Source organism: Gobio gobio, assembly GCF_949357685.1.
Source record: "Gobio gobio genome assembly, chromosome: 5".
In the NCBI taxonomy this organism is placed as follows: domain Eukaryota; kingdom Metazoa; phylum Chordata; class Actinopteri; order Cypriniformes; family Gobionidae; genus Gobio; species Gobio gobio.
The window spans coordinates 12,945,367-12,958,990 of NC_137101.1; the positions used below are offsets into that span (position 1 = coordinate 12,945,367).

Here is a 13,624-nt window from a genome sequence, read left to right on the forward strand (position 1 = left end):
TGCATTACAAGTCAGATTGTGAACTGATCATTCAGAATATTTCATCCAGTCCCTTCTGCTTGAAGATCGAGTACATCTGTGCCGATGACTTGGGCGAATTACAACACACAAACACACGTTGGCTTTTTGCGTTTGAGGACTCTCCATGGCCAATGATTTTTATATTGTACAAACTTTACATTCTATCCCATAACCCTTACAATAAACATTCTGCATTTTTACATTTTCAAATCCATCTGATATCACAACTGAAATGTGCTGGATCATTCTGAACTGTCATTAGAGAAAACCAAGGTTATTTTATCTGTCTATATAAATCAAAGATTAATCTCCAAGTCTCCAACACTTTTAAATACAAACCAGCATGAACGGTCAATAACCAAATGCCTAGAATTGCACATTCATTTTCCAAGTTATATTTTGTCAGTGTAATACTATAGACTATTTATTTATTTTTTGTAATTTTGAGGTAACAGAAAATATTTTAGAAAAATCGCAATAGAGATAAATGAAATATGAAAGTCGACCATATTAAAAATCACATCAAAAACAGATAACAGAATAAATCAAGACAGTGAATCAAATATTAAAAGAGTCATTATTCATTCTGGTCTTTAATGAACATTCTTTAGCTGTATTAAGAATAATTCAGGAAATTCAGCAAAGTAGATGAGCATTATGTCTCAAATAAATGAGTTTTTTCTCTTCAGAAATGCTGTTTGCTTAAATATTTAATACACCCAATTTGTAATTTTGGGTGGTATGTAATGCAACTTCACAGCAGCAACATAATCACTGAATTACATTTATGCAAACATCCTATTTCAGGTTAGTTATGAATGTTTTCTAACATACAGTGCATTCGGAAAGTATTCACAGCGCTTCCACATTTTGTTGTGTTACAGATTCTGATTAAATTAATTATTTTCCTCAAAATTCTAAAAAAAAAATACCCCATAATGACAACATGAAAGAAGTTTGTTTGAAGTTTGTTATAAAAAATTTAAAATATAAATAAAATAAAACATCACATGTACACAAGTATTCACAGCCTTTGCCATAACACTCAAAATTGAGCTCAGGTGCATCCTGTTTCCACTGATCATCCTTGAGATGTTTCTACAACTTGATTGGAGTCCACCTGTTGTAAATTCAGTTGATTGGACATGATCTGGAAAACACACACCTGTCTATATAAGGTCCCACAGTTAACAGTGCATGTCAGAGCACAAACCAAGCCATGAAGTCCAAGGAATTGTCTGTAGACCTCAGAGACTGGGGAAGGGTACAGAAAAATGTCTGCAGCATTGAAGGTCCCAATGAGCACAGAGGCCTCCATCATCCGTAAATGGAAGAAGTTTGGAACCACCAGGACTCTTCGTTGAGCTGGCTGCCTGGCCAAACTGAGTGAATGGGGGAGAAGGCCCCCATTGGTCAGGTAGATGACCAAGAACCCGATAGTCACTCTGACAGAGCTCCAGCGTTTCTCTGTGGAGAGAGGAGAACCTTCCAGAAGAACAACCATCTCTGCAGCACTCCACCAATCAGGCCTGTATGGTAGAGGGGCCAGACAGAAGCTCCTCAGTAAAAGGCACATGACGGTCCATCTGGAGTTTGTCAAAAGGCACCAGAAAGACTCTCAGACCATGAGAAACAAAATTCTCTGGTCTGATGAAACAAAGATTGAACTCTTTGGCCTGAATGGCAAGTGTCATGTCTGCAGGAAAACAGGCACCGCTCATCACCTGGCCAATTCCATCCCTACAACTCTGTTCTTGAGTGGCCCAGCCAGAGCACAGACTTGAACCTGATTGAACATCTCTACAGAGACCTGAAAATGGCTGTACAACGGCGCTCCCCATCCAACCTGATGGAGCTTGAGAGGTCTTGCAAAGAATAATGGGAGAAACTGCCCAAAAATAGGTGTGCCAAGCTTGTAGCATGAAGCGCTGCGAATACTTTCCGGATGCACTGTAAATGTTCAGAAAACAAATTTTGTACAAGGCATTGTAACCATCATGTTTTATCACTGGAAGACTCTCCTACATCTCAATTACTTGACAGGAACAATAAGAGAAAACAAATGGTTAAGTGTAGAAACATTTAACCCTGACCCTGATTCTTAACCAGAACTGTGGCAATCATGGCAATAAACAAAGTTTTCCAGAAACATTGGAAGTAATTCTGTTGATCAAGATGTATGTTAATGACCATGTTTAAGTGGTTTATTAAAGAATATTGAAAAGAGAATCAAAGGCAACTCTAAAAGTATTGCTTCAAAATGTTGCCAAGTATTTAAAAAAAATGTATAAAAAAATAAATAAAAAAAATCCAGAAGCTGTAATGAACAGTGGCAGTAGGTGTGGCCATTGAGTCAAACAGCTTCTCTCTCGTTGTTTGACTCCTCCCCCACATCATCATCATAGTCTGCATTTAAAAAGAAAAAAAGCAACAAAAAAGTTCAATGTTGTGATTACATCAGTATTTCAAACTGAGTTTAAATCAGCAAATGAATATTAAAATTATTTTAGGTAACAATTTAGTTTAAGGTCCAATTCTCAATAATGCTTATTAGCATGCATATTACAAAGATATTGGCTGTTTGTTCATTTCTGATAAAGCACATATTTATTATGCCTTATTCTGCATGACCATATTCTAAATCCCTTAATCCTACCCAAAAAGTGTTAGTTAATAGTGAATTGGACCTTAATCTAAAGTGTGACCTTATTTTATAATTTTGTGTCTTTCATTTTATTCTAAAATATGTATTAAACAATGAGGTGTGTTCAATCATTTGACAGTATATACAGTGTATATATGAGATAAATACAATGGTGTGGGGCCTGTGGACATTTCAGTTTCAACTCATGAAGGGGTCAATTCGTAAATTGTGAGTCTTAAACATGAAATATATATCATAATATATTTAAAAAGTGCAGGAATCATAAGACAAAAAGGTTACCTAACAAGTTTCTCAAATCTTCAGTGATACTCCACACATCATCATACTCCTCCTGATCCCCCTCTTTAAACATGTAATAAAATAAAATAATAATCATTTAATAGTTTGTGTCATTGATGTCTTTTCCCTCATGACTGTCTGACACTTAGATTTACACCTGATGAAACCACGATGATTCATTAATGGTAGAAACACGTTCAATATATATCTTAGAGATGTAGATTAAAAATGAAGTTGTGTGACTCACCCGTTACACATTGAGAGCATTGTCCATTAATGATGACATCATCATAATTCTCTGGTGTGTCCACTACACACACACACACACACACACACACACACACACTTAAATATAACTTTAAGCTAATACAATAACATTTTATCTTATCTCCACTTTAAATAAATAGGGTGTAAAAAGAACAAAATTAAATTTAAAAACAACTAATTTTTCAGTACCGTAGGTCTGTCCACTGGTAATGACATCGTCATAGTCCTCTGGTGTGTCATCTACAAATTTAACATGAAATCAATGCCATCAAGCTCAAAACAAACTTGAATGTATATATTAATGAGAATGCAGAATTACAGAGAGAGAACTACAACTACAGTACAGAAGTGAACAAGCACCTGTCTCACTATCTGGTTTTGGTCCACCAATGATGATTTCCTCATAGTATCCTGACGAAATAAAGATATTTGCACCAATAAAATGCAGGGAGTGAGATCATTTTACTCATCTAGTAATGAAATCACTTGACCAGTTTACAAGGCTAATAATGTCTTATTGCCATTGCTATTCAAAACATCAGACTCTATTATATTAGCATTGTATACTGTGGTGTACATGTTTACAGGTCATTTATTTCCTGGAATTTGTGAATTTCACTGTTTACATTTGCTTACTGAGTTTGTAAATCACATCTCTAACCTGAGAGAAGCGAATCAACATCTTCATGCCCAGAATGCAGTTCTTCAGAGATGAGACTCCCTCCTGTTAAATGAGAGAGGAACAGAACAAAAACAGACTGAATTCTCATATACTTTGGGTCATAAAGTTCTGTGGATTGATTAAAAATTATTAGGCAGAATAATGATAGAAAAATCTTTAATGTAAATCAGATGTGTATCACTGATGTCTCTCATTTATTAATGATAAAGTGATAGAGATACATAATTAAGACTGAATGAAGAAACCGCTCACTTAGTTACAAAACTAACAGAGATGACAGATTTTTGCTCGATGGCATTCCTTTTCTCAGCAAGATTTTCAGAATTATCTAAACACATAAATTAGTTGCATTCCAATCAATCAAATGTGCCCTGCGAAGTGGACTTCATGGGGTATTACACAATCTTAAGTGAGATTCCATTCCAAAGGAAGCGTATATGTTCAGTTTGAATTGCACTGAAAATGAAATGGGAAATACGGGTTCATTGATACATCACTTCACGGGAAGTGTACATCACTCCAGTACTTGAAGTTTGATTGAAATAAACACCAGGGAAAGAAGGTGAGGCTTTTTAATTAATTAATCAGTCCCACGTGTGGTTTGTTCATGATTGCTAATGGTTACAATGTTGTAGCAACAATGCCCCGATTCAATCAGACTTTGGCCGAAATGATCAACAGGATGGACCTCCACACGCCAACTCGTGACTTTCCTAATCAAATCAGCCATAAACAAAGGACTCTTTGTGTGTGATTGGGCTATCTAAGTTAATTAACAACCCGAGGAGCCACGATGTCTTCGCAAGAGAATGGAGCGTTGAATGTATTAGCCCCGAGACATTCACATGACTTCACGTCCGCAAACACACACATACATAGCGGAGAACGCTGGAACGCAAACACACGTTGTTTGAACCATGTGGACCAAAAAACTGTCTCAATAATGTTCAAATATATATAATTCGTTGATTTAATGTCTTTATACGATGTATTAGAATAACTAGGATGTTTACTGTATGTAAATCAAAACCTGTATGCCAGTAACAGTGATAATCTTGTATATCTGTACGCTCACGTCGCAGAATGACAGTTCTTGGTATCTCTGGTATCGCAGAGACTCGACTGTGTCGAATCTCGCTCACAAATTACAACAGGATGCATTATTACAGAAGTACCGGCTTTCTAAGAAATAGAGGCTTAAGATTACCAGCCTATTGATTAACTAAGAGGAGGGGGTCCAGAGAACAATGGAACACTCGCGCCTTCTTTCTCCCCGGATTGATTGGATCCTTCCAACTCTCTGGGCGTCGGCCACTCCAGCTATAAGAACAGGAGCTGATCATTAATCCTTGCACTCCGCCACTATGAGGAAGACCATCCCGGCCTTCGCCGCCCCTGAGAGAAGGATCCCTTTGGCATCCCCAGCCACGGAGAGAGGAACCAGCAAACTTCTGGAGCGACTTTCCTAAACTTCAAAGAAATACTCCCGGACACGCAACTCCTTAGCGAACTTCCCCTACGATTAGAACTCAGACACTTACACGAGAAAGCCTAATGCAAGTATTCTCCTTCACATTTAAACTGCTTGTAAAAGGTTGTCTGAATTATTCCTGATTCATGAAATCATAAATTTCTTGAGGGCTCTGGTGAAGGTGCTTTGAAGCTGTCTCTCTTTCTCTCTCTCTCTCTCTCTCTCTCTCTCCCTCATTGATTCTCTCTTTCCATCATTCGTTTCCCTTTGATTTTATTCGTTAAGTTTGATTTTTCCTTGTTCGTACCATATCATTTGTTTTCTCCTACATATATATGCATATTTACCCCCGTGTGACTCATAGCTTTGTATACTGTAGTTGTTTTATTAAAACCCAATAATTGCATTAAATTGAATCCGTATTGTTTTGCTCACAAATATCAAAGTCAATGAGACGTGACATTTTAGCTACCCATTTAAGCTTGATTTTCCTGTATTACTACTTCAGTAATACAAATTGTACAAACATAAGAGATATTATTTGTCCTGATCAAATAGATCAATGTTTCTTAAGGTTTGTAAGATTGATAATTGATGAAGAAATCAATTTGGATAAAGGTTACTTTTAAATGATTAAAGGTTCCGTTATACTTAATATTGTCTGTACAACAAGCAAATCATATTCATAGACTCATGAATATTCATACCATTTGAATTCATTATTCCCCGAAACTCATTGTTGTTACAATGTGCACAAGATTTTTTTAACAATCTCTGATGATGCCTCACCTGTATGAGTGAAGTGATTGCGTCTGTGATAAATTTCCTCATAAACTACCTCGCTTGGAGCCCTGTGCAGTCCTGTGTACCAGTCAGAGAGAGCTGTAAAGACACAAGTTCACAACACATGACTGATCACACACTGAATAAGACACAATATGACAGTCTCTGGATCTCTCCTACCTCTCCTCATCCCTCTGTTCTGCTGAATCAGTATAAGCAGTGGCACTAAGAGCAGTAAGAGCACAACTCCCAGTACAATCACAAGCACGGAGAGAGACGCTGCTGGAGGAGTTTGTGGAGGAGAGACTGATGTTGAGCTTGAGCGCACTGTCTGAGAAACTGGAGGAGAAGCTGATGTTGTAACAGACACAGACACTGGCAAATCTGTCAAAGCAGGCACAGACACATTAGAAATTATGCAAATACACAAATATTATTAACACTAAAATGAGGTAAAAATGACTAATATTGGTCAGTGTGTTGCTGTGACCTGCACAGGTGAGTCCAGCGTGCTCTTTGTGGGAGCAGTCAGTGTGGTTCTTCAGGGAGAGAGGACAGTCCCACAGGTGAATCTCATTCCCTCTGCACTCGACTCTGTTCAGCCACACAACACCTTCACCAGCACCAAAGGCTGAATTCCCATCAGCCCTCAGTGCTGCTCCACAACCCAGCTGCCTGCAGACCACCTGAGCATCGCTGATGTCCCACTGATCATCACAGACTGAGCCCCACACAGCGTTATGATACACCTCCAGCCTCCCAGAGCACCGGCCCTCCCCTCCACTCAGTCTGAGAGGAACATGCTCTAAATCACACAATTCACAGAGATCACATTATTGTATACCAACAAAGTACAGTACTGTCAGATCAGCAACACCTACAGTGTGGTATGTCTGTGATGTGAGATTAAATCCTCTTGGTGCCCCAAGTTGAAAATATACATATGGCTGTTATGATTTTTATGTTCTTTTACATCAAATAAACTTACCTGAACACTGTCTCTGATGTGGAGATGTGGAGCATGTCAAATAGCTTCTAGGGGACTCATGACTCTCCTGTTCTGTAATCACAAGTGAATTCAATATATTGCAAATACATTTTGTTCATACACTCAATAATGTTAATGGATTGCGGTTGTATTTTAAGAGATGCTTGCATCAGTCTTACCTGTGCAGGTGATTTTGGCCACTTCATCTGTATTACAGTAGTTCTGACCCCAGGGTAAAGATGGATACTGCCACAGATTTGAATCATGTGGTCGACATTTCACTTTATCCAGCCAGTTAGGAGCTGATTCTACTCTTGGTGTAGAATCAGACAAAACACCAGATCTTCCACAGTTCAGCTCTTGACAGATCAGACTCACTGTGTCTCTGTCCATCTGGTTCCAGCACACATTACCCCAGGATCCATTGTAGAAAACCTCCACATTCCCTTCACAGCCCTTAGTTAACCTGATCTCTTTAAACTCTAGATGGAAAATTGAGTGCATTAAAACAAGAGCAATTCTGGTTTTGCTAAATCTAAAAATATCATCAAAATAACTGGTTAATACAAGGCTAATCCATGTTGCAAGCACTGATAACATCTAAAATATTACATATGCGTAATATTATAAAAACTTAGTTTTTGGTTTTGAAAAACAAATAAATGCATACATTTCAAAACATTTCCACTAGTGTAGTGTACCTGAACACACGACTCCGACATCCTCCTTGTGTTGACAATCATGTTTTCCCCAGTCTGGAGAAGAGCAGTTCCACAGGGACGTCTCATTCCCCTCACACTCCACCTCATCCAGCCATATGGGTCCAGAACCAGGACCAAACCAGGCTGGTACCGGCTGGTTACTGAGGGCCACTCCACACTGCAGCTGTCTGCACACCACATGGGCATCTTTAATATCCCAGGAGTCATCACACACTGTCCCCCATGAGCCGCTGTGAAAAACCTCCAGCCTCCCTGCACAGTCTCCCCCAGAACCCACCAGCCTGATGGACCCATGACCTGATATTCAGAGCGAGAAAACACATTATTGATCACTAACAACTGAAGAATCTGCCCAGATGTTGCTCTTCTCACCAAGGCAGGTGATTGACAGCTGTTGTGTGGAGCTGCAGTTGAGAGTTTGTGGAGAGCTGCAGTTCCCCAGATGAGCTTCACTCCCAGAGCACTGGAAGCCCGTCACACACTCATGACTGTGTTCAGGACTGGATGAAGAGGAGCTGGAGAAGTTCAGCACAGAGCCACAGCCCAGCTGTCTGCAGACCACAGAGGATTCAGTGAGACTCCAGGAGTCCAGCAGAACTCTCCTCCAGACCTGATGGATGGAAACTTCCACCTCCCCCTCACACTGTCTCTCTCCAGACAACCGCACCAGACCATCATGAACAGCCAGAGAGGAATCTGAGTGAAAGATGGTGACATTTTATTAAGAAATTGTAAGGTAAATTATAACATTTATTTCAATAAAATTTCCCTCACTAGAGCAGATGACTCCAACATCTCGTCTATGAGAACATTCAGTTCGACTCCATGAAGAGATGGAACATTCTGAGAGTTTTGTTTCATTCCCGTCACAATCAAACACATCAGCCCAGATCATTTCACCACTTCCCTCTCCAAACCAGTCTGATCCCACAACAGACACAGCAATCCCACAATTCAGCTGTCTACAAAGGACACTGGCAGCTCTCATATCCCAGCATGCATCACACACTGTGCCCCATTGACTGAAGTACTGACGCTCAACTCGACCAGAACAGATGTCAGGACCATTGACCAGTCTGAGGTCAGTGTAACCTGGACAAAGAACAAAGAGTTTACTTAAACATTATGAAACATGAAATAGAAAGTTGCTTTTGTGGGGTTTTTTATGTATGATTATCTCAATAAGTAACTACTGCTCCATTACCAGAACACAACAGTCCAATTTCATTCTCATGAGTACAGTTGTGTTTGAGAGAAAATGATGTTGGACAGAAAGATATATAAGACTCGTTTCCTCTGCACTGAATCTCTTTTGTCCACATCTGAGCGTCTCCTTTGCCAAAAGCAGCTTCTCCCAGCACCTGTACAGGAGCTCCACAGTCCAGCTCTCTACACACAACCTCTGCATCCTGCTGGTCAAAGGCAGCAGCACACACGGACACCCACGACTGATCATCAAGTATCTCTAACCTCCCAGAGCAGCGAGAACCTCCAACCAGCCTGACTTCTAAAGAAGCAATAGAACAGAAATATTAACAATTTAATAAAATTTTAAACAAAAAGACTTATAACATTGTGGCCAGTCGGGCTGTCCTACCTATGGGGTACCATTGTGTTGTCATCACAGATGGTAGACAAATTTGAGAATAGCGACGGACTGGGTGCTTTGATGTGGATTATGGCACCTTTATACGGTGTCTTTTTTCCATTCGGATGTGGCTCCCATTGGAACAAACCACTGGATTACAGCAGCGTGTCCTATGGAGTTGTGTCAGCGTGCGCATGATGCATATTGAAAAGTGGAGATTCCACATTTGTAATAACGCAGCAGAATATGCTGTAATTTCCCTACAGAATTAATTTTATTGATGCCTGGTTTTGATAATATTAGGCCTATTATAATAAATGAATTAGGCTATATGGTTAATCTGTTACAACTTCAGTTCAAACCTCAGTGTCATGGTTATAGTGACACACACACACACGTTGGTTGGATAGTGTTGTAGCAGTGAGTTCTGCTGCCGAACAGTTGCAACAGAAATATGAGGTTGAGATGGAGCAGTTTTCATTAAACAGTAATACTCCTGTAAAAAATTCTCTTATATGTTTCAATAAATGCCGCACGTGACAAATTCACCCAGAGTAGCTCTTTTGTATTGAACCAGAATCAGAAAGAATTAAAAAGAGCTTCATTGCCATGTTTGCACACACAAGGAAAGTGTTTTGGTGACAGAAGTTTCCTGTACACAGAGACCACAGTTCACAGATAGTGCAATAAAGAATAAAGATAAATGAATGAGATACACATAATAATAAACAAAAATAGACTAATGTGTATAGTATGTGTATAGTCAAAAGTAGTCATGTACAGGTGTGCTATAGAACAGAATACAATATAATTAAAAGGGAATGGAGTGAGAGGTTATTGTCAAATAGGTTAAGTTGCACATATTTATCATTGGAGGCATTGTTCATGTCTTACTCTATATTTAAAAGCACAGAGAAAGATGACATTACACAGGCTAATGTTTGCAGTTGAGATTTAATGATGCAATTATATTACTTTATTAGAATTTGTAACAGATTAAATACATCAATTAATTTATTATTTCATATAATATATAATATAATCAAAACCGAGCTCGTGGATATGGAAGCCCATTTCCGCCACTTAAAAATTGAGCATAAAAAGGCGAAATTATGACTTTAAAAGTCATAATTAGGACATAAAAAAATCGAAATTATGATTTACTAAATCGAAATTATGACTTTCTGTTCATGGATGTGCCGTTACCCGACACAGGATGAGTTGCGTGCGCATAAATGAGTATTTAACTGTAGTTTGAGCTGCTAATGATTAAATGAGTGTTCATGCATGCATTATGGAAAACATTATCTAGATTTTTTTTTAATTCTTTTTATTACTGTAATATGATGCTAAAATTGAAATCCATTTTAATTTTTACAAAATTCATTTTTATTTAAAAATTATTTAACTGTCCACGTATGTGGACACCATGCAACAAAGGCGTAAAATGGGACAAAAAGCCACAGATGACAATATGGAATATTGTGCTTTTATGATGTAATTTTATGCTATGCATAACAGCTCAGATATTTAAAACATTAATATTACAATATAACAACAATAAAACACAGTGTAAGGCACATGTGAATGTCTTTTAGTTATTCCACAAGTTTTGACGCGTATTTTCTTGTCTTGTATTCACAACTCGAAGTCCATAGTTCCTTTAACACTGTTTATTCCTCCAAGTAGATAAAGAGTCACATTTCTTACATACAGCATATAATCCTTGTGCAACGCTGTCTTCTCAACAACTTATTTGCAGAGATACTTTACGTGTGAGCCAATTTATGCTGTATTATAATAAACGGTCAAAAGCTTTGTGTTCTCCCACTATGCGTCTGCACTTATTGCATGTGCGTCCAACTCTTTACATGTGCTACCAAAAGACGTCGCTGAGCATGCGTGGAAAGAACAAATACAAACCAAAGAACTATATTCAACAGTAAATGACTAATTAACACAAATAATTATTATATCAAATTTGCATAGTAAAAATATGAAAATATAAATTATGAAATATGAAATATGGCTCTTACATTTCCGGCCCCTAATTGACAGGCAGGCAGACTGACAATTACCTTTTCAACAAAACAATGGAACCATACTTATACTATTTACATATGCAACACTTAAGAAACTTTAATTGTCCATTTCTTTGCATGGCAGAGAAACACTCCTTGATATTTGAGAAGTAGTTAACAGTCCATTTCACAGATAAGGCACAACTTATCCACAGGCCTTTCCAAGGTATTGGTCTTAGTTTTAACCAACACACGTCGTATGAGTCCTTTTCTATCTGGAAACACTTTCATGATTCTTCCAAAGACCCATGAATTTCTTGGGGAAGAGTCATCTATTATCAGAACAACATCGCCAACTGAAAGATTTTTCTTTACTTGAGTCCATTTTTGACGCTCCTGGAGCAAAGGTAAATATTCACGCACCCATCGCTTCCAGAACAGGTCAGCAAGATATTGAATTTGCTTCCATTTGCGACGTGCATATACGTCTTCTTTTTGGAAAAGTCCAGGTGGTAAGGCTGGTTTCCTTTTCATTAATAACAGGTGATTAGGTGTCAAAGGTTCAAGATCTGTGGGGTCATCTGTTGTAATTGTAAGCGGTCTGTCATTTATTATTGCTTCCACTTCACACATGAATGTATGCAAGCACTCATCATTAAGTGTTTGTTCTTTCAGCACAGATCTTAGGATTTTTCTGACTGACCTTATCTGTCTTTCCCACACTCCGCCGAAATGAGATCCAGAAGGTGGGTTGAAAATCCATTGTATTCCCTTTTGCATGAGAGTACTTTCAATTTTTGACTGATTCCATTGTTGAATGGCTTTACGCAGTTCAATCTCAGCACCAATGAAATTAGTACCGTTATCACTTCTCATGATTGACACCTGACCTCTCCTGCACACAAAGCGTCGGATGGCGTTTAAACACGAGTCTGTGTCCAGCGTATGTGCAACCTCAATATGCACAGCTCTTGTTGTCAGGCAGGTAAACAATACGCCATACCTTTTAACATTACTTCTACCTTGTTTGACTTCAAACGGTCCAAAGTAATCTACCCCGACATTGGTAAAGGGTGGTTGATCTGGCGTTATTCTGTCGTGAGGCAGCTCTGACATCTTCTGCTCTACAGCCTTTGCTCTGATCTTTCTGCATGTCACACATCTGGAGAGAAACTTCCTGACAATGGAGTTTGCAGAAGGAAGCCAGAATTTTTGTCGCAATTTTGACAGCATATAGTTCCTTCCGCAGTGTCCAATTCTCTCATGAATGTCTCTTAAGATCAAAGTTGTGAGATGTGAGTATTTGGGTATAATGATAGGATGCTTTACATGCTCAGGCATTGCAGATCTACCAAGACGACCTCCAACTCTCAGCAATCCATCCTGAAGTAGTGGATCCAGTTTAGAAATGCAACTGTTCTTTTTAACAGACGGGTTACCTTTTTTCAATGAAGAAACTTCTTCTTTGAATCCTTGACTTTGAGTGAACTTGATGATTTCATGTTCAGCCCTTGTTAAGTCTTGCATTGTTAGAGCTTTGCAGTTTTTTGTTGTGGATTTTGTCTCACAACTCTGAACTTTTTTGTCTTTGGAGGTTTTTTGAGTGCTGCGCTGTATAATCATGTCCTTGAAACGAAGGATCCATGCCACAGCTCTTTTTAATTTGTACCAATCAGAGTAATAATTGATCAAATTGTTCACAGCATCTGTGCTATCCACTGCACACACAAGATTCACTGAGGCTAAGTGTTTAACCTCGCTGTCATCCAATTTTGTTGACAAGTCATGATTTGTCTCAGGCCACTTGTTCTCTGGTTCTTTGAGAAAAGAAGGACCGTGGATCCAACTCAAGTTTTTCATGAACTTTTCACAAGTAAGTCCCCTGGATGCACAATCAGCCGGGTTCATTGAGGTATTGACGTACCTCCATTGCTGTGGTCTAGTTGACTCTCTTATAATGGCAATCCTGTTGGCAACAAACGTTTTGAAACGAAGCCCTTCATTGTCAATATATCTCAAAACAGTGGTACTATCAGTCCAAAATACAGAGTCAATCAATTCTAGCTCCAGTTCGTCTTTCAACATTTTGTCCGTGTTAACAGCAACAACTGCAGCAGTCAACTCCATACGTGGAATG

General features: G+C 38.7%; 1 protein-coding gene across 1 annotated transcript in view; it reads right to left on the reverse strand.

The window, feature by feature from the left end:
* Window positions 1–2,374: 2,374 nt before the first annotated feature.
* The window catches only part of LOC307126091 (scavenger receptor cysteine-rich type 1 protein M130-like), a gene marked incomplete at both ends in the record, with an annotated part of 39,769 nt that continues 28,519 nt past the window's right edge, over window positions 2,375–13,624 (reverse strand). Inside the window, 14 exons of the mRNA XM_079816467.1 lie at window positions 2,375–2,427; window positions 3,422–3,472; window positions 3,593–3,643; window positions 3,869–3,956; window positions 4,184–4,242; window positions 6,175–6,267; window positions 6,349–6,552; window positions 6,659–6,973; window positions 7,157–7,228; window positions 7,336–7,638; window positions 7,858–8,175; window positions 8,251–8,574; window positions 8,653–8,970; window positions 9,083–9,385. Of these exons, the coding sequence (XP_079672593.1) occupies window positions 2,375–2,427; window positions 3,422–3,472; window positions 3,593–3,643; window positions 3,869–3,956; window positions 4,184–4,242; window positions 6,175–6,267; window positions 6,349–6,552; window positions 6,659–6,973; window positions 7,157–7,228; window positions 7,336–7,638; window positions 7,858–8,175; window positions 8,251–8,574; window positions 8,653–8,970; window positions 9,083–9,385 (2,552 nt within the window). The remainder of the gene's footprint in view (window positions 2,428–3,421; window positions 3,473–3,592; window positions 3,644–3,868; window positions 3,957–4,183; window positions 4,243–6,174; window positions 6,268–6,348; window positions 6,553–6,658; window positions 6,974–7,156; window positions 7,229–7,335; window positions 7,639–7,857; window positions 8,176–8,250; window positions 8,575–8,652; window positions 8,971–9,082; window positions 9,386–13,624) is intronic.